At 33.8% G+C, this 21,988-nt stretch overlaps 1 protein-coding gene and 1 long non-coding RNA gene across 2 annotated transcripts in view; one reads left to right on the top strand and one right to left on the bottom strand.

Moving 5' to 3' along the window:
- The window catches only part of LOC131958541 (reelin), a 37,599-nt gene extending 23,511 nt beyond the window's left edge, over positions 1–14,088 (top strand). Inside the window, exons 40-62 of the mRNA XM_059323627.1 lie at positions 899–1,119; positions 1,763–1,890; positions 2,117–2,266; positions 2,782–2,941; positions 3,269–3,524; positions 3,751–3,892; positions 4,272–4,391; positions 5,315–5,483; positions 5,731–5,871; positions 6,280–6,457; positions 7,111–7,304; positions 7,783–8,152; positions 8,622–8,794; positions 9,374–9,569; positions 9,872–10,050; positions 10,444–10,556; positions 10,814–11,247; positions 11,691–11,935; positions 12,231–12,382; positions 12,600–12,816; positions 13,160–13,274; positions 13,436–13,614; positions 13,765–14,088. Of these exons, the coding sequence (XP_059179610.1) occupies positions 899–1,119; positions 1,763–1,890; positions 2,117–2,266; positions 2,782–2,941; positions 3,269–3,524; positions 3,751–3,892; positions 4,272–4,391; positions 5,315–5,483; positions 5,731–5,871; positions 6,280–6,457; positions 7,111–7,304; positions 7,783–8,152; positions 8,622–8,794; positions 9,374–9,569; positions 9,872–10,050; positions 10,444–10,556; positions 10,814–11,247; positions 11,691–11,935; positions 12,231–12,382; positions 12,600–12,816; positions 13,160–13,274; positions 13,436–13,614; positions 13,765–13,804 (4,272 nt within the window). The 3' untranslated portion in view covers positions 13,805–14,088. The remainder of the gene's footprint in view (positions 1–898; positions 1,120–1,762; positions 1,891–2,116; positions 2,267–2,781; positions 2,942–3,268; positions 3,525–3,750; positions 3,893–4,271; positions 4,392–5,314; positions 5,484–5,730; positions 5,872–6,279; positions 6,458–7,110; positions 7,305–7,782; positions 8,153–8,621; positions 8,795–9,373; positions 9,570–9,871; positions 10,051–10,443; positions 10,557–10,813; positions 11,248–11,690; positions 11,936–12,230; positions 12,383–12,599; positions 12,817–13,159; positions 13,275–13,435; positions 13,615–13,764) is intronic.
- Positions 14,089–14,159: 71 nt separating this feature from the next.
- Positions 14,160–21,988, bottom strand: LOC131958549 (uncharacterized). The gene is made up of 4 exons (XR_009389249.1): positions 21,836–21,988; positions 16,140–16,195; positions 15,946–16,033; positions 14,160–14,322 (listed from the first exon to the last, which is right to left on the bottom strand). It is a non-coding gene; the product is annotated as an uncharacterized LOC131958549 (long non-coding RNA).

Here is a 21,988-nt window from a genome sequence, read left to right as displayed (position 1 = left end):
CATCAGAGAACAGTGAGAATAGGTGCAGTAGAAACTATATGGACAGCTATAGCCGCTTGGGCACCAGGCCCAGCCCCACAGCCCAATAATTCCATGCTTGCCACTGCTCGAGCGCCGACTTTTTTTAATATCGTCGAATGGGGAATGTTATTTTATTCAGAGTGCATTTCCCTATCTGTCAGTAATCATTAATTTGACCTGAGTCATGTAGTTTTTTTAGTTATTAGCATCCTACGGTCGAGCTAGGTACTGAACGGTGGGGTACCAGTTTACCCTGGGCTCTGTGGGGTGGAAGACAAGCCTCATGAGAACCAAAGGACAGAAGCAACCGATATGGTAATCAAACCAGTTAGTCAGAGTTTGCCATGTTGAGGCCTGCCTGGCTAATTGGGAGACACCCCCTGAGCCTGTGATATCCGTAAAGACAGAAAAAAGGTTATCAGCTTCTAAAATGGATTGGGATAGTCCTATAGTTATATTAGTTGATTACTAATTTCAATACTCTGGGGAAACATTTGTATGTTTTTATATGAATAAATATTATTTCATAATTAAAGCCATTTATTTTAAATAACAAATCAAATTTATTTACATAATCCTAATCAAATACCAATTATTGAAAAAAAAAATGTGGCTCATTAGAAACTGTGAAATTTTATAAATTGTAACTTTTGGCTCTTCCATCTCAAAAGGTTGCCGACCCCTGGGTTAACTTATACACTTTACTATTGTAAATCTGTCCTCACAAGCCTGATACCAGCCTTAGTAGAATTGTAAAAAAACATTTTGTAAATTTTTGAAAAATTCTTACAGACTTACACATACAAACATATGTTGATCTAACTTGTTTTAGTTGTAAATAAAAGTTTCAAAATAAATTTTAAAATTTTCTTTAAAGATCAATATTGGTTGTGGAGCTGAAGCAACATCCAAATATCCAGTTCGCTTGGAATATTCTACTGATGGTGGCTCCTCCTGGAGTCTTGTTGGGGCCAACTGTGCTAAGGATTCCCCTGCTTATTGCTTTGAGAGTACTCTGCCCATGACTGTCTACTATGCTGGAGATAGTTTATATTGGAGGCGTATCATTGTCCCATTGAATCACCTCCATTTCTGTGGGTAAGGTCTACTTCTGGTTTTTTACCCTTTTTTGTTTGGATTTAAAAGACAGTGTTGTTGAATAGTAGATGAGGATGGTGTAGTTGGTAAGGAGTGCGCATGATAGCTAACTCCAAAAGTCTTGAGTTTGGACCTGGGGGTAGATGAGGCTTGCTAGCTTGGGACAGCAACCCATCTAGGAAAAAAAACTCCTATATCAAACAACTCCTCCCCTATAGTTTGTTCTTGGGTGGACAAAGGCTATGGAAGCAAATCTAGAAACAAAAGCCATAATAGGCATAAAATGTTGACATGTAATACTTAATTGTGTTGAAGAAAATCTCCTCCAATTTAACAATAAAAAATGAACAAGAAGAGAAATAGTAGATAGTTAAACGGAAAGTTTGAAGCTCACTTACTAGTTTGATAATATGTATTGCCTTCTACAACTTGGTAGTCCTACTTGACTTAATCAAATGAAAGTAAAGTTTGATTGCTCATATAAAAAGATTAATCATCAACTAAAGATTTTCTAATCTCAAAAGAGTATTTTATTTTTACTTTTCTTTTTATGATTACAATTTTTTTTTAAATCGTCACACCAATGCACTTAAAACATTAAAAAAAAGAAATTTTTACAAATATTTTTAATTCTGTATTTCAGCACAGTCAGGTTCAGATGGTATCAAGGCAAAATCCCTGATACAGATTTTGGACCTGAATGGGCCCTTGACAATGTTTACATTGGAATGGCTTGCCCTGACCACTGCAACGGTCATGGCACATGCTTTGGTATAGAATGTTTTTTTAGTAGTATAGCTAATCTGTTTTAAATTGCTCATTGGACATCCAGACACTTATGGGTGCTTTACTCATGTTAACGAAAATAAAAACTATTTTATACTATAATTTTTCTCAAACGAGTATGACTGAAATATTATGGCCTATAATTCACGTGTAACATGTACCAACGGCTAGTAATGTTATAATAGTTTTATAACTGTATTGTATGTTCCAGGTGGCATGATGTGCCAGTGTGATCCTGGCTACTCAGGTGCAACATGTGATGTAGAGACTCCCAACCCTTCCTACCTGAAAGATGACTTCAATGGGGTGGAGAGCAGCAAGCCAAAAGTGGAGTACCTGCTTCCCACCTCCAAGAAAGACAGTAAGAATTCTTTATAGTTGCGAGAGAAACTACCCATGGAAATAGAAATTTGTTGTTGCTAGGCAAACAAACATACATAATAATGTATATAGGGAGTGAACTTATTTTGCTTGATGAACTTAAGTAGCCTGTACTTTTTAGCTGCTAGGCAAACTTAGTGATGTTAATATTAGGGGTACTTTAATTATTAAATGTAGAGATCAGGTTATGCAGTAATTGTTTATCATCTTTAATCTTGAATAGAGTTGGCATATAATTACCTGAATACATGATTGTTATTTCTTAACCGTAAACTTTATATTATTAACCTTGTACGCAACTTTGTTTTTAAATTGTCAAATTCTGTAAATTTGCAGACAAGTTACCTGTATAAACTAGTTCCAGTAGGGTTTTAATAACCTACTTAAAATAATTTTACAAAAAAAAAAAATAATAATTATACTATTGGCTTACATGATAGAACATTTCACATAGATTTTTTTGTGTGTAAAATGTTTATCTTAAAATTCTTCCAGCCAAACAAAAGGTGAATGAAGACAACTGGCAATTCTGGTCAGGAGGACATGTGACCAATCGCCACAACTGTGGTAAAGTGTTCACAGATGCAAACTTAGTACAAAGCAAAAATGGACAACGTACATTGACAACTGTACCTCTGGATTTGTCAAGAGCAAAGTAAGCAGCAAACATGTTGTACACATTATAAAATATAGGATTTATTTTAAATGTCATCAATAAGATCCATTTAGAAGTTTACCATAATTTATCAGTGAAAACATATAATGAAAACATAAATGTTTAAAAATGGATGCAGACAATAATTATTGTGAATGTTGAGCCTACCTAATTAAAAAAATAATAATTTACATGTAATGAAGCACTTTTTAAAAAAAAAATACTTGATTTTTTAAATTTTCCAAAACAATGTTTTTAGTGATATTGATAAAAAAATATAGCTCACGTGATGCTGCCACAAGACTATTGATGTCATCTGTGTTTCAGCATCATCCAGTTTTACCTGAAGCTGGGCTGTAACAAAACAGTCAACAGAGAGACTCCCCCAGTCTTCCTCCAGTACTCAACCAACGGAGGCATCAAGTGGACCACCCTGGAGCAGTTTGACTTCAACCCAGAGAGCAACAAGCCTGAGTATATCGCTGTACACATACCTGAGGGGGCCCTGACTGGTGCCACACAGATACGTTGGTGGCAGCCATCTAAAGATGGCAATTATGAAGAGGACTGGGCTATAGATCAGGTATGTTTTATTTTGTGATGTAATACAAAAATTATACTTCTGTAAGTTTAAAGTTTATTAAGATTTTTAAATACATTATAATATATCAATAACATAGTCAGACCTACATCATGACTAAAACAACTTTTAAATAAATCAATAAAATGATTATTAAATCATTTTATTTACATAATATTCATGACTATTTAACTGTCACTAATGTCAAATTGTATGATCAAACTGGCAGATCTATATAGGTGGGAACATGTTTGGCCAGGAAGTTTTGCAAGATGACCCAAGTGAACTACTGAATACAACTTGGCTAGAAAGTCCTGGGGCAAGGGTTGAGCCAGTTTGTGGGTCTGATGATGTTGCTTTACATTTCAGAGGTGATTTTCAGCTTTATTGTGCATTAGGCATTCATTTAACTTATCATCATAAACTAGTTTATTGTAATAACTTTAAAAAATATGCTTCGGCCAACAGATTTTATTATTAATTCATATTATTCTAACAAAAGACAATTATGTTTAAGTTTTAAATTTGATACACTATTAAAGTAGTTCACGGGAGTAGTTGGTTTTCTAAAAATTTAGATTCCCTTCTGAAACTGCTCATCAAGCTAAAGCCCTGTGATATCCTTGATGGGCATCTAATTTAGATAGGAAAATATAGACAGCCTGGTATTACACAACCCCTTTATTACCTGTAAATAACAGTTTTTTATAAATAGAAAATGAAATTAATAATGAAATGTAATATTTTTAGACAAAGAATATGAAAGGTATGCCAGCACTGCAGACGTGATGGTAGGGGAAGGCAGTGTCATACAGTTTGAGTTGCTGATGGGTTGTGACTCGGCTAAAAATACAGATCAACCTTGTTTTGGTAAGTCTTGTGTCACCATTTAGCCACCAACTTCATCATAAAATAAACTTTCAAATAATTGTTTCTGCTCTCTTACTGGAATAGTTAGCGCTTCAGATTTAACGGTTGAGATATGGGTAATTATATCATCTTTCAGGACGTGCTTTTACCTTGGTAAACAATAGAGTAGGCCTACAAGTTGGGCATGCTAATTACAATTGTCCTCTTTTTCTCTCTCACACTATATTTACTTTATAGTACAGTGTGAATTTCCACATTACATAATTATTTTCTTTTCTCACACAAAACTTACCTGTTACCTGCAATTTTAGAGTACAATGTGGACAAGCACAATTAAGTAATTATTAGGTTTCCTCACACAAAACTTACCTGTTAACTATAACTTTAGAGTACAATGTGGACAAGCACAATTAAGTAATTATTTGGTTTCCTCACACAAAACTTACCTGCTTCACATGTAACTTAGATTAGTGTGGACATGCAATGCACAATTACGTAATTATTAGGTTTCCTCACACAAAACTTACCTGTTACCTGTAACTTTAGAGTACAGTGTGGACAAGCACAATTAAGTAATTATTTGGTTTCCTCACACAAAACTTACCTGCTTCACATGTAACTTAGATTAGTGTGGACATGCACAATTACGTAATTATTAGGTTTCCTCACACAAAACTTACCTGCTTCACATGTAACTTAGATTAGTGTGGATATGCAATGCACAATTACGTAATTATTAGGTTTCTTCACACAAAACTTACCTGCTTCACATGTAACTTAGATTAGTGTGGACATGCACAATTACGTAATTATTAGGTTTCTTCACACAAAACTTACCTGTTACCTGTAACTTTAGAGTATAGTGCGGACAAGTACAACTACGTAAATATTTCATTTCCTCACACAAAACCTACTTGCTCCAGAGTTGACTTTGGAGTACAGCCTGGACATGGGCAACAGCTGGCAGCTACTTAAGTCTCCCTGCCTGCCATCCATGGTTGAATGTGAGCACTACCATTCTAGCAGTGTCTTCAGATCTGATGCTTTCATTGGCTGGAACAGGATTAGTGTGCCTATACCTAAACCTGCCTGGTAATTCATTAATAATTAAAGTATTTAAATATACATTGTTTATGTAGTTTAGAAACAAGTCCCATCCTAGAATTGTTGTTTATATACATATTTGTAATACTATGTAATCAGCAACAAATGTATTGTGTGTTAACTTTTTGAATAATCTATTTGGTGGTCTTTTGATAAGCAAATGTTAATCAACCTTTCAATTTTTTTTTCTTATTTTATTGTTGAATTTTTATTTGCTTGTCATTTGCAATTATAGGTCAACCCAAACAAGATTCCGTATACATCAGGCCCCTGGCTACATATCTGGTCAAGACTGGGCAGTCCAGCACTTGTATGTTGGTGCCACATGCCCTGGCAAATGTCAAGGTCATGGAAGATGTATGGAGAGTCAATGCCTGTATGTCACTAAACAATGTTTTTTTTTTACAGCTCGTAGCTTAAACACTATGGATCTGTAAGATGATCACACTTCCTTCCATTCTGTTCTTCTATTCCAATCTTCTATTTTTCTGTTCTTATGTTCTTCTTTATTATGTTCTTCTATTCTGTTCTTCTATTCTGTTCTTTTGTTCTTCTATTATGTTTTCCTATTATGTTCTTCTATTATGTTCTTCGTTTATGTTCTTCTATTATGTTCTTGTGTTTTTCTATTATGTTCTCCTATTATGATCTCCTATTATGTTCTTTTATTATGTTTTTCTATTATGTTCTTCAATTCTGTTCTTGTGTTCTTCTATTATGTTCTCCTATTATGTTCTTCTATTATGTTCCTCTATGTTCCTCTATTCTATTCTCTCTCCCTAAGGTGTGATGAAGACTGGGGTGGTCTGGACTGCAGAGAGCCCAACTTTCCTCTACCTGCCCTCCTTGTTGAAGACTTCTTGTCTGGGTACAACTCAAGCAATTGGGTGAAGGTTGTAGGTGGCAAACCAAGCCAGCCGTGTCAGTTGTTGTCTGCAGGGGAAGCTCTACACTTTACTGGGGTTTGTAATAACTATTTTATTTTTGTGTCTCTTAGTGTAACTGCTTCACACCGTGCTTCATGGTCTGACAAGTTCTGACCAGTTCTGACCAGTTCATCTGCCACTAGAAAAATATTAAATTACTTAGTAGTTATTAGAGAAAATAACATTAATATTATTGAAGTAATTTTTCATTTAATCAGGTTATATTTTGTTAGTTTTTAACAGTACAATATAGATCTACTATCCAGCCATTACTCTTACTTCATCTGCATTAAAATTCTAAATAGTTATTATCACAGTAATTGCAAAAAGGTACAAATTTGATTACTCTTTTAGCACAGCCGTGTAATTTTATCTCTCTTATAACACAGCCATGTAATATAATTTCTCTTCTAACACAGCCTTGTAATATAATTTCTCTTGTAAAACAGCCAAGTAATTTTATTTCTCTTATAACACAGCCATGTAATATAATTTCTCTTGTAACACAACTATGTGTTATAATTTCTCTTATAACACAGCCATGTAATATAATTTCTCCTGTAACACAGCCATGTAATATAATTTCTCTTATAACACAACCGTGTGATATGATTTCTCTTATAACACAGCCATGTAATTTAACATCTCTTATAACACAGCCTTGTAATATAATTTCTCTTGTAACACAGCCATGTTCTCGTCTCCTGGTCACAAGAGCCCTAGACCTGAGTTCAGCCATGCTTATACAATTCCATTTCTTGTATGGCTGTGTGAACAGCCCCACCAAGCGTGATGAAGGGGTCATCCTGGAGTACTCAACTAATGGAGGCATTGACTGGCATTTCATCACTGAGATGCACTACAATCTGTTTAGAACCCCAGGGTAAAATATAAAAAAACATTAAGGCCTAACTTTATTACACTTTATATAGCGCTTTCTTAGAACCAGACTTTCCTAACTCTATTTCAAATTATGTCTAGGTTCAAACACCATTTTTTTTTAAATCCACCAAGGCATCAGGTGAAAAAAATGAAACTTAAAATCTTGTTATGAATATATTTTTTTTGGTTCAGGGTAAGCGATTTGGTTAGACTAAGCCTCCTTAGTGGGATGGTGTGGTCTAGTGGTAGAAGTATGTTGATACAAAAAATGCTTTATTATTTATGCTGTTGTGGTCTGTCTTGTTAAGAGCATTGCCTACTGAGTTAGGTTATTAAAACATTTTTAACATAAATTGAATACAGACTTAAGTTAAATACATTTTTCTTTGTTATTCTTGACATTTATTTAAAATAATTTAATTTTGTTTTATATTATGCTGCACATTAGTTCTAAGCAATTTATAATTTCATTTCTTTAGGTTTGTGAGCCTGAAAATACCAGAGGGGGCGAGGAAAGAAGGCACCCAGCTGCGATGGTGGCAGCCCCAAAATGGGAAACAAAAAATAGCTGACTGGCTAATTGACGGAATCAGAATTAACGGTGAAGAGATCAACCCAGCGCACGTCTCAATAAACTTCACCTCGGGCTTTGAGTTCTTAGACCTGGTGACAGCTGACAACATGGCTGTAGGCAAGTACTGCTGGAAGGAGGGAGTTGCTGTGGGGAGAACAAAAGCTTATGAACCCTCCACACTCTCCTCTAGAGATGTGAAGACCAGCGACAAACATGTGCTGCAGTTTTCTATCAACGTGGGCTGTGGAAAACCTTGGAATGTTAGCATAAGACCTGTAAGTAGAAAATCTTATTTCACACTGTAGGTTTGAAGACCAATTGAACATTTGAACTTACCTAAGTGCTGTTAGGTTCATACGTAAATGTATAACTTCACCAAACTTTAAACTACTCCCCCCCCCCCCCTTACTCCTTATCACTACATGTTTTCACAAAAAGCCAGAACTTCCCCTCCCTTTAAAATGATCTCATAAATTTCCATTTTTATTCTCCCACATAAAATAATCAGTTCTAAAATCACATGACATGTTTTTTTATCAGTTTAGTTTTTAAGAAACAAAAAACACTTTCTACCAACATTTCTTTTACTCCCCATCCTTTGCCTCATTTATCACATAAGTACAAAATAGCCTGAGATCTTTCTCTTTGATGTTTTATATCATTGGTAAACTATTCTTTCATGTAAATTTTATGTAATACAAATTATGTATTTCCATACTGAAAAAGAACCTCACTTTATCTCAGGTGAATGTAGAGTACTCCACTGACCATGGTATGACATGGGTAGATTTGGTTTCCCTGTGCTTTGAGGACAAACTGTGCCAGCCACATTCTAGTATTGCTGCCTCACATTATCACAGTGTCCATGACAACTGGCGGAGGATTGTCCTCCCCTTACATGGTCTTCCTGTTTCTAAGTATGTACACAGTGTCATTCATTTTTATTTGCTTATATCTAATGTTTTTGTACAGTTAAGAGTGCTGTTTTAATCAAGATTTTGTAGATTTTCAGAACACCAGCAAAGCAGTAGCAAGGCTTTTTAATCTAGCTTTTTCTTGTTCTTCCAAAAACATAATAAGCAAGACAGTATGAATATAGTCGGGTTGTTTTTTTGTTTTAATTAAATTTGGATTTCTATGGAAATGTTAAAAGAGTATTATAGCTTTTTACAGTATTTCTGCCATGAAATTCAGTTAGACTTTTGTCCAGGGTCGAAATAGCAGTACTAGTAAAAAAATTCGTTTGAAAACATCCTGTCAGTCAACATAATGTTTTTAATATCATTATTTCTATACTCAGAGGATTTTTAATATCATTATTTCTATACTCAGTGGATTTTTAATATCATTATTTCTATACTCAGTGGATTTTTAATATATTTATTATTATGCCCAGTGGATTTTTAATATATTTATTTTTATACCCAGTGGATTTTTAATATATTTATTTTTATACCCATTTAAAAAAAATTTCAAATAAATATTTTTCTATCCAGTGGAACCAGGTTTCGTTGGCAGCAGCTGCCTGATGGTATGCCAGACTCACAAGACTCGGCCTTGGCAGATATTTACATTGGGCCGTCCTGCCCAAGGTCCTGCAGTGGTCATGGCTACTGTCTGATGGAGCAGTGTGTGTGTGATGGGGGCTACAGTGGGGATGACTGCTCACAATCTGAGCCTCATGAAGTACCAGTCAGTACCTTATTGATTGCATGTCTTCTTGTCACATAGAATAAAAGCTAACCATAGATTATGTATAATAACATGAGAAATATCAAATAAATGTCTTGTTTTCTTTAACTTGTTAGAATTGAGTTATCTAACATCTGCAACATGGGTGTTAGCAATGCACTATACTATATCCTACTGCAATCTGCTAGATTAAGACTATTGTTTTAGCTGTTATACCCATTTAAGAAGATAATATTTCAAGTTTAATAAGAATTATCTTTTTAACTTTTTATTTTTTTTAATTTTTTTATCTACTTCCATAGATACAATTAAAAGACACTTTTGATAAAGTAGATAACTTAAATGCTACTAAATGGCCCTGGGCCCAAGGTGGCCATGTACAGACTCCATGTAAAACATTAGTCCATGGCCCAGCTCTTGTGTTTAACGGCCCTGGTGCGAGGGAGATAGTCACCGCAAGTCTTGATCTCAGAGATGCTAGGTAAGATCACTTCAATACTTTTATTTTTAGCTTTTTGTTTTTATAAAAAATCACTAGCTTTAAAGAAAGGCTTATGCTTATAGAGTGGCATGGTCAAGAGATATAACTCATTATTGTTAATCTTTAAGTGCCTGGTTAAGTCTATCGGGTGTAACTTAATCCACTCAGTCTTAATGTACATGACTTTAGTCAAAGGGAGTAAAGATTAGGTTGACAAAGTGCTCATCATACAATTTTTAAATATGCTGAGGAATAAGTAGCAGGTGACCTCTGCTGTAATTAGTCACCAGGATAACATTCTAATTTGTCAGTAGACCTTGTATGATGGATAAAATGTGTGAGCTAAAGATGTATAAAAATCTGTGAGCTAAAGGTTCACCTGTCACATCTCAGGTTCATCCAGTACACAGCTTTCATGTGGAGCAAGGACAGTGTGTACAACCTATGTAGTCAACCTCCTGATCACAAAGTTCAAAGTGTCTTCCTACAGTTCTCTAACGATGGTGGTAAGTCTATTTCATTTATTATATTAAAAAGCAACTTAAGGCACCATTTCAATATCTAAATTGCTGATGATAGTGAGACTTATAGTAATCATTGCCACTATAATTAGCTATTTATTAGTTATTTTAATTGATATTATTTAACTCCCTTATGACTTGCATTATAAACTGTAGTGTTATTGCAATATTTTGTCAATTAGAAACCTCATAGTTATGTCTGCTTCTAAATCTTCAATCAGCTTCTTTGCTTTATCATACAGGTGTTAGTTGGCAGACTTTGCACAAACTATCCCCCATAAGGTACTGGCCATCCAGAAATGACTACATATCCCTACCAACTGCAGCTAGAACCAACAACACTGTGGTGCGCTGGGTGCAGGCTGAAACCCCACCCATGACATCCCCTCGTGTCCACTGGGCCATTGATGATGTTTTCATTGGGGGCAAGGAGATCAACCCCAGTGAGTACAGCCAGTCTTTTGAGGATGAGCCAGCGGTCAATGATGACCCTTCAGGGTGGGAGTTTAGTCCAAACGGTGTCATAGAGGGAGATGGAGGGGAGTGCCTGGTTGAAGGACAGAGCGGGTCAGCGATGGTGTGGCCAGATCATGTTAACAAGGACAGTGGACACCAAATGCAGAAGTTCACAACCAACCAGTTGATTGTTCAGCCTGGGTACATGCTTCAGTTTAAGGTAAAAAAAAAATGTTATTTGTTTATTACACACCAATCATGCTTTAATACACATAGGCTACTTAGAAAAAAATTGATGAATATATTATACTTTAAAAAAAGTTTTTTTTAGATCAATATTTATTTCTCAACTACCTTTGATATTTTTTTATATTAAAATATTTAAGCAATTCTTGCAATTTGAGCAATTCTTTTTTAGTGCATAGTACATATATAAACTTCAAATAATTATAATTTCTTTGAAATCCAAATATTACCTTTAATTAGCCTAAAATAGTATAATCCCATTTTAGCTATGGTTTAATTTCATTAAAAAATTCAATGTTGCATAATTTTTAACTGGCACTTAAATTAACAGACGTTATTTATAATACATCTCTTGGTCATTTAATGACTAATTAAATGACATAAGACTAAGTATATCTGTATTTATTCATCGTTTAGATAATAATAGGCTGTGGAAAGTTTGAAGATGTTTGCACAGCTCCAGACAGTAAAATCAAGTTGGAATTTAGAAGGAACCCAAGCACAGAACTCTGGGAGCCTGTACAGCCATCTTGTCTTCCAGGCAGTCAAAATGGTGGCTTGTGTAACCCACACAGCCACCATCATGCCAGTTACTACAATGTGTCACAAGTGCCAGTTTGGACAAGGATTACAATCCCTCTCTCAGAGGTTACTTTTTCAAGGTATTAATCTCATGACTATTATAGTGTACAGCATTATTTATATATTGTAAGTGTTTATTGAACTTTCTAAGTACACATTTTTCAAATATCATGAAGGTAAATGTTATCTTATTTGTGAGTTAATTATTTAAATTTTGTTTATGTTATTTATGTACCTTAGTACTTATTTTATGGATTCTATATTAGCCAGGTTAGGTATTTATAGTAATATTAGGATTTTTTTTTCTTTGTTTTAAATATTTTCATCCCCAGTTTTAAAATATTATTTCTCATTTGAAAACATGTTCTATTGTAGCACAACACAGTTTCGATGGATTCAAGAAGGAAAAAATAGCAGCTCAGCTTGGGCTTTGGATGATATTTATATTGGTGAGAGGTGTGAAGATATGTGCAGTGGCAGAGGGGACTGTATTCAAGGAGTTTGTCACTGTGATGAAAATTACATAGGTAGGTCTTATCATATGGCTAGGATATAGAGTAACATATCCTAATAAGTAATTTACCAAAAAAATGAAATTTAAGTTTGTATGAACTGTGTCAGATTACAATATCCAAAATGATCAGTCAACTTTATCAACATAGAAAATATTTGTGATTACATAATAATTGATAATTATTCTGAATGATTTTCCTTTCAAAGTCAAATGAAATGTATGTGTTCCAGGTCCAAACTGTTTACCAAACGCCAACAGATTATTGACTCGTCTGTTTGACTCATTTGAGGGAGGAATATTCACATCCCACTGGCAAACAATTTCTGGTGGAGGAATTGGGTTTGGTTGTGGGGCCTTGTTGCCTTACGCCCATGGGAAAACTCTCTACTTTAATGGGTGTGGTGAGAGGCAGGCCATCACTGCTGAACTGGATACATCAGATGCTATGTGAGGAAAAGTGTTGTCATTAGTGTCTGTTAAGACTTGATAATGATGCAAATCTTCCATTGATTGAATAGCTATGTATGGAGTGGCACTGTTATTATCCCTTCATTTAATAATTTCTGCAAAACAGCTCCGGTGTAAATTAAGTTTTTATTTAATTGATGTGTACCGAATAGTGCTCTTATTTTACATATTAATCATGCAATGAAAGAATAAAAAGAATAGGGAAAATTATATTACTTAATTAACTTCTGCAATATATCTCAAGTTCTACTACAATTCTGGTTACACTTATCTACACAATTTAATTTTGGTTTTAAAAAATGTCTTTATGTGTCTTCTCCAGAAAAATCATCTTTGTAATACAGATAGGTTGTACTGCTCAGACAGACAACTGTAATGTACAGTTAGGAGAGGGCCCAAAATATAGAGGTGTCTTACTGCAATACTCTAAGAACAAGGTATGTTCTCACAGCATTCATAAGTGTCTACTCCTAATGATGTCCAGCTTAATTTTATTAAATTTTATTACTTTTGAAATTTTGTAAATGTAAATACTGTTGTTAAAACCATTTTTTAAGAGTGATTAAATTAAAATACTAAAAAAAATTTCTTTTAACAGGGTGCAGAATGGTATCTTTTAGCTCAACATGATCCCATAGATTTCTTGAGACCAAAGCGAGTTGCTTATGACATCCCTCAAGCAGCTAAAGAAGTTGGTGTGCAGTTCAGGTGGTGGCAGCCAGTGCATGATGGTCATGGTTTTGATCAGTGGGCCATTGATCATGTTGAAATTATTTCGTAAGTAAACATATTTCTATTATTCAATATGGAGTAAATGGAGGTGATGAAATTTTTTTTTTAATTTTGTGTATTACTTTTATTTTATGTTAGAGTTTTAACATATTTGGATGTTGGCTATTAGTGCCCAATTATTAAATTTTTCTTCAGGAGTCGAAGACATAACAAGAGAGGCAGAAAAAAGAATTAAAATAAATGCTGAGGACTTGATAGATAAATATTGTAAATAAAACGACAGTGTTTCTAATGTTGCAACATTTTTATGTATAGTGTATAGATCTGCATACTTTTAAAATGTGTTGAAATTTATCTAGAAATAGTGATAACTGGATGAAATTTAACTATACTATTAACACTTGAATCTTGCACCAGATGTATATATGGTGTAAGGATGTTGATTTTGTTAACAAGTTTTTTACTTCACTTTAATCAAACATGAATGTGTTGTTTAAAATAAAAATAAAAATTTTCAAAATCCAATTTGTTATTTGAATATTTTTAAACAATATCTATGTCCAACTGAAAAACAACAACAAAATCCTATGTGTGTAAATTTCATTTATTTATGCATATTGAAACAACCTTAAATATATCAAATCCAATGGTGCTCTGAACTTAAAAATGACAGTATGAACAAGGAGAAAATGATGACAACTCAGACATTAGCGATGGGTCATTTTTTTCCAGATTTCTTTATACCACCAGATGCTGAAAAATTGAATGTTTACAATTAACAAAATAAAGAATAAAAATCAATACGTCTCTCAAGCAAATTTAATTTTTATAGTTCTTACACTAGTCTTTGTAGTGTTTTCTAAGTTTCTGATATGTAGTACCTAGGACAAAGTAAATAAATTGCTTGAAATGTTTATTTTAAAGAAATTGACTAATTTAAAAAAAAAACGTGAAACTCAGCCTGTAAGCATATAGTGGAAAATCTCAAATAGGAATTGTTCTTGCTATGAGTAGTATCACGTATGCTATAGGTCTACACTACCGATATCTAAACCAATGTGAACTCAGTGACCCCTCGACCAGGATCTTTTCCATCTCACTAAAAACGTGAGAGGCCAATGACACGGGTGACAATTTTTAGATTAAGCATATTTCTTGTTGAATTTTTTTAAATCTAGCTTTTATCTAGGTAATATCTAGAAGAAAGGGTTATTTTTTTTTAAAATATGATCTGTGATTGATCTAGATGGGCCTAGATCTTGTTTAGTAAAAACTTTTCTTCACGCACATCTCAAACAACATGCCTCAATAAATTATGTCTCGCTATTTTTACCTGTAATTCCACCGCAACTATGTCTCGCATTTTACCCACACCCAGATCATTTTCATAAAATGAATATAAACCTACGCTTGAATAATTTATTATTTTATGATTTAAACTTTAGACTATTTTTCTTGAAAACTAAGTAGATCTAGTTGTAGGTTTAATTTTATTAGATATTTTCCATGTGAAACCAGACTTCCAATGATCAAGGCAAGACCACAGACCATTCTCGGAGTTAATAAAGTTCACAACATAGACCCAACGACTACCGCCCAACATGACATTGGCGGGAGGGGAGGGGATTGTTACAGAAGATGCTTGAAACAATCGAGCGGGATAACACAGCTGAAATTTTAACTAGCTAAATATAGTCAAAATCTAGTCTAAAAGTAAAACTCGACCGGGAATATTACGTTTTACAACACACAAAAAAAAGGTCGACCCAATTCAATTTTGATTTCTACAGAAGGCAAAAGTGTAACCTTTGCAGCATAATCATAGTTCCGTAACCTGGGTGTCAAAATCGTAAAATTACGGCCAAAACCATTCAAGCAGGCTGATTATATATGAGGTTCATTAGCAATAGTTTACTATTAATAAATAAAAATTACATTAGTCCCTGAGAAACGTTAACAAAATAATACTTCTAATAATTATATTATTTCTATAAAATTTTATTTTAAATGCAAAAAACTATTTCAATATAGTCACTGGAGCTACTTACTAAGTTACTTTTACAATATCACAGTACTAGTTACATTATAAATAAAGGCAGAGATATTTTAATTAGATTTAATTTTGCTATTTATATTGCTCATAATTTTGAAAAAGAAATTTAAGAAAAATTGTAGATAATGAACTACTTGTGATAGAGCAACAAGAAAACAACATTAAGAAAACATTATATTTTCTTCATCCGCCACTATCTGCAAAATCTCGCAGTCTCACTGGACTGTAACAACCAAAAAAATTCTTGGGTGACCGCAGGCACGTAGGACTGTAAAGGGTTAAATATTTTGAAAATATATTTATTATTGTCTGAAACAACTTACTTAAAGGTCCTTTTCCTGCAGCTTTGGCAGCAGCTTCTTTCAAAGCTTTCTGTTCTTCCTTTTGTTTTTGTTTGAAGGCCATATCTTCCTATTTTGAATAAAAAAATATACTTGGTAAACACTATTTTAGTAATATTACTTTAAAATTTCTAAATATAACAAAAAACTGCATTTTTGATCATAAATTTTCTAACCTCATCCATCTCATCTTTGCCTTTCTTGGGCTGCTTTAAAGGCTTCTTTTTACCACCTGAAAACAGAATTTTAAAACACTGAGTTTTTTTTTAATACAAGAAATTTCAAGTGATGCTAGTGATTTGAAAGAACAAGGTATATGTGCTTACAACTCTTGGTGCCAGTATTGAAAATTTGAGAACTACAAACACAAATATAGAAACTAAAATATTTTCCCATTAGAAAAACATCAATTGTTACGTAATAACAGTACTACTCAAAGCTTCACAAATACTTTTTTTGTAAATCATGTTGTGTTACCAATTATTAATGGCGAGGCAGTAAATTGCGAAAAGGGTGCAAGAACCACAGGTGACATAACATTTTTGTCTGGCTTCTTACCCCCACCCAATACTTGTACTTTGTGGGTGTAAAATCCAAGACTGCAAAGATTATACTGCATTCGATTTACAATGAACTTTTAAGATGTTTCCATTGTATTGTTGACATGCTGATGATTTTTTTCAACTTTTTTTTTGTGGAACTCCATAGCCACTTGACAAATTGCTTTTAGGGCATCACTGTGCTCGAAGCCACTACCACCGCAAACATTTGAATTGTTGCAAAAAAAGTTTGCATTATTGCCGGCACCTACGATTTATATTTTCTTCTCAATTTTGTTGATTTTTAAAAATGTTTATAATTAAAAATACTTGAAAAAAAAAATAGGCCTACACTTTTTTAATATTTACTATTATATGCTTTCTACAAGATCAGAAGATATTGACCTTCAAATCTTTAACACTTTGTATTGTTTAAGTCACAATGACCCCAAGCACATTTGTCATATTGCTAGGCCCTATTGCTCAGGCTATGTCCTATGTTAAAGTTTTTAGATGCATTGACTGTGACCCCTCTTGCGCAGACAAGAAAACATGAGCGGCTAGAAGTGGGCGACAATGTTCAGATTTTTAAATATAGATCTAGATATAGATTTTTAAAAATATAGTCTTTCTCTTTATGTACTCAAACGCACATGTCGACTGAGACAGGATTTTTATCCAGCTGACAAGAAAACATGAGCGACGATCATAGGAGCAAAGATGTTAAGGTTTTTTAATATTAAAAAAATCAAAACTAGATCAAGCAATTTTTTTTTAAAAAGGACAACATTCATCACTTGTGATATATCTACTTATGTAATTTATAACTTTTCTTTTCGTACATCTGGAGAAAAACATACCACCAAAAGCAAGAATAAAAAAAAATGTCATGCAAATTTTGTCTCGCTATTCACTAATGATTCTGCAGGTATGTCTGGCATTTTCTTTTCACAATATACCGCCTCACTATTCCATGTCTCACAATTTACCAACACCCAACATTTTGCTAGAATAGCAGTGCTTTCATTCGAACCATTCCCCCCCCCCCCTCAGGTAGTATTATTAATTGTTATATTATAAATTATAAGTGTAGGCCTATGACAATATTTCAAAATAATTGAAAACTAGATTGAAATGAGAACTGAGTAATGATGAGTTGTACTGCTTGGATACTGATTCTAGCAAGTTCAGGATCTAGATCTAGGCCTAGATCTAGTGTAGGGATACTCACTAATTTTAAATTTCGTTATTTTTCAATTTAAACATTACCAATGAAAACTAGAGATCAATCTCTAATCAATCAAATACTTAATTTGTTGACAATAAACTCATTTGGAGCTTAATTACTGATTTTTATTAATTGGCCACTCCCTGCATTGCAAGCCAAACAATCCGTGACAACCATATGCCTATCTGAAGAGAAGAACTCTGCATGGTTGACCTTGCAGCTGATTTGATTTTAGCAGAATATGCACAGTACATTTGATTTTATTACCACATTTCTATTCGTATGGACACTGTCTTCGTCAGAATAAAAATCACAAGATGGAATTAGATCTAGATCTACATTTTTAAAAATATTAGATTTCCTTTTTTTTTTAATGGAAGGATGTTTAAAAAGGAAAACTAAACCCAGATTAATGAATTTGATGACAAATATGCGTCAATAAAATATGTTTAAGAATATAGAATAGATCTAAACTTTTTAAAGATATTCTATCCCATGCATGTTTTATTAACTAGTGTAAGTGTTTTAGCAATGCTTAATCAGGGCAATTTATAAAATTCTAGAGATGTCATTGTAAAATGAATCTAACCCTCCTCTCTCACTGGACTTGGGACAGGTGTGTTATTCACAAAGTTTCGCCGATGCTCAGTTTAAAATATTGTTAAGATTTGTAAGTATTTGATTTTTTTTTTTTTTAAATCTGCAATAGCATTAAAATTGATAAAGTTAGCGTGGCGGACATCTCGCTCGCGTAGTTTTGTCAACCAGAAAAGTTAGCCTATCAAATACAATTAATCAGGCCTATAAAATAAAAAGAGGCCAATCACATTAAAATGATCGCCTGTGAGCGAAGATATATGCAAATTACAAACATCGCCAGCCCGCCTGCGTTCTTTTGTCAACCAGCGAGAGAAAACTCACAGCACAGTGTGAGCATGCGCTAAATCTAGTCCAAGTACTTTGTTATCCCAAGTTATAATTAGTATTGTAGGTCTAGATTAATATAAAGTTCACATTAAATGTATTTAATTAAGATGTGTGTCTATTTGATTGTTCAAATGTCAGCGCATACAAATTTATTACCCCGAGAGCGAGAATTAGGCCTATGCCTATGCATTCCAAACATCGACACAGACCAAGTGTGACACACGACTCGCTCGCTCGCGCTGGTTTGTCAGCGAGAGAGGCATCGCCCGCCACAGCACGGGCACAGCACACACATGTCCTAGTTCATGCGTACTTGGTTTACTAAGTAATAATTAGTACTGTAAACTTAGACCCAACGCTAAAATTATTTAATTTATCAGGCCTCTAAAATCGTAATAATATTAACATTATTAAGCCTAATCAATGTATCAACGAAGACCAGTGAAAATAATATTATAATTAGCCTAATTAAAATTTATTAAATCAATAAGAATTAAGACAAATTAATTAAGCTATAACAAATTTGAAAACAAATAATTAGGCCTAAATGTAAATAACACAAAGACCAACGCTCACTACTAGATCTAATTCCAGGGATCAACAAAAAAAAATTAAAAAAATAACAGATCGTCGTGGTTTAAGGGCTTTTAGAGTCATAGTATAATCCAAAAGCCAGGTGAAATATCCATAATTAGGCTTAATTAGTCTAATTACGCTAGCAAAATAAGCTGAAAAAGAGTGTCAAGTGAAAAGAAAACACAATTATATAAGCAGCGAGGATACTACTGTACAGCTTCCGTAACAATAGCGATGACGTCACAATAAAAAATTACGTGCTTTCAGTGACCTTTTTAGGAGGCCGATTTCTTAAAATCGGCACATAATAATTGCATTTTTTTTAGCGCAATTTCCATTCTGGAGAATTGCGTTTATTAACTCGTCTTTTCTGGGAATGAATGGATGGATGGATGGATGGATGGATGTGTGTCCGCAGCTTTAAGTCGTATCTCCTCCTCAACGAAGCAATATCGAGGACTAGTTCCAAAAGCAATTATGTTAAGCAAGTTACGAGGATGAACATAGGCCATAAAAATTCCGGGTTTCTTTCATGGATTTCCCGAAAAAGCCAAAAAACCTCGAAAAAATGCAGTTTTTGGCCCATATCTCGGCAACCAGACCACTTAGTGACTTAAAACATGTACCAATCGATTTCTGCCATAATTTAGAACAATATTGCCGAAGAAAGTTTTCAAAAATATCCTTTCGTTTGGTCACAAAAAAAATTTTGAATTAATTAGAATTTGGACCGAATTAGTAGGCATTTTATGCAACCACACCACACGCGTCATCACATTCAATAGCTGCGCCATCACGTTCAATGGCTGCGACGTCACGTTCGGTAGCTGGGCGCGCAATGGTTTTTAGTCATGTTACTCTATTGTAAATAAAACATGTAAAATACTGAAAAAAAAATTAATAAAAAACGTTTTAATAACTAACCAATGGTTTTACTAACCATGCTCTTGATTTACGCTACGACAGAGCTATTTTTAGATAACACAAGGAAATTGCGCTAAAATTGTCACTAGACTTTTTTTAATTACTTGTTTCACTAAACGATCAATCTAATAATACCCTACCTTACAGTGCCATTTAGACACCTAACAGTTAGCGAGGTTCACTAACTTGAAAGCGTCCTTGGTTGCTAACCAGAACATGGCGTAAGGATCGGACCATGACTTCCGGCGAGTTTTTCGACTTAGTTCCAGAGACCTTCTTAGAATTACTTTTAAAAATGTTTATCACGAGTAAAATGGTGGGTTTTCACGTTATAAAAACATGCTATAGGTGGCAAGGCTAAATATGCCAGAAAAGCATTTTCAAAAATTGCTTTGGGGAATGTAGGCTAAATTTAAAGTCGGTGTCATTCAAAATAATATAACTTTTTAAATATAGATCTCCATATCACAAAATTGATTTCCATAGTAAAGCATTATTAGTTTTATCAGTCTATGAAAAAATAAATCAAATATCGTCAACCCTTTTTTTTATAAGATCGACCAAAAAATGACAACCAAATTTTTTAATTTTTTTTGACCACGTGACCGCTATTTGAATGGATACGTTTACCTGGCATGGTTTTTTATTTTGCTCTTTTATACAATAAAAAATGTTATAAAATTAAAGAAATAAAAGAATTCAAACATCACTTCTGTCTTGTCTTTTTTTTAATTCTTTTCTGATGACATTCTCTTAAATGTTTTTCCTCTATAAATATATCCCGACGATAGACGGGCCAATTCTACTTTTAGGAACTCTCTTGTGAAAAAAAAATAGATCTATTTCACGGTCACTTAAAAAGTTAAACCTTTCAACTTTTAACCAGGTTGTCATGGATGATCCGTCATATCATAGCTGTGAGTGACAAAAAAATTTAAAATTCAATAATTTAGTCTAAACTCGCTACAACCCCCAAAATTAGTGCCTAGAGGATAAAGTATGGACGTTTTTTATTCAGTTGTCATGTTTAAATTGAGAATTGAGTAGATTTCACATATAGTAAGAAAAACTACTAACAGTCCTTTATTTAAAGTTTTTAAACAACTCAAACTATACCCATGTTTACGTTTGACCTCCATGGTCGGAAGCAAATTTTTAAAAAAAAATTCTGCGAAAAATAGGTTTGTCATCTTCAGATAGCTTAAAATACGAGAAAAAAAACGCCATTTTTCGCGTGATAATTATTTTTAAACTTAATGTTAAGGTGGTCTCTCGAACATAGCAGAAAAAATTGCCCAATCGTAGGCTAAGGTGAGGTAGCCATGTTCTGGTTAGCAACCAAGGACGCTTTCAAGTTAGTGAGCCTCGCTAATCTAGTGATTATGATTTTATCGAGATCAAGATTGATTAGATCTGGATCGATTCTATTCTAGAGAATCAAGATCTCTAGATCTAGATCTATCTAGATTCTAGATCCAGAATCTAGATCTAGTCTAGAATCTAGCTCTCACTCTCAGAATGATGTTATTTTCATTTGAATTTTGATTGAATGTTAATCAGACCAGGCAGACAGTAAGGTTGAATCAGGTCGATTCTATTTATTTTTATTTACTCTAGACTCTAGACTCTAGATCTTCATTCCTTATCTTTTAAAATCGTCAATCTCTTTAGTTTTTACCTTCTCTGCCGGACATTGTAGGTTTTATTTCGAAATATGTCAACTGAGGTAGAATCTAAACTCTTGATCTAGTTTAAGTTTAAAGACACCAAACAGTAAGCCTTGCTTCCGTCGACGCTTTTGCCTGAGATTTCAATTTTTAATGCAACCACA

The sequence above is a fragment of the Physella acuta genome, unplaced genomic scaffold (genome assembly GCF_028476545.2).
Source record: "Physella acuta isolate Inbredline_101_S28 unplaced genomic scaffold, ASM2847654v3 ptg001333l, whole genome shotgun sequence".
NCBI lineage: Eukaryota > Metazoa > Mollusca > Gastropoda > Physidae > Physella > Physella acuta.
This window is presented reverse-complemented; position numbering and strand designations above follow the sequence as displayed.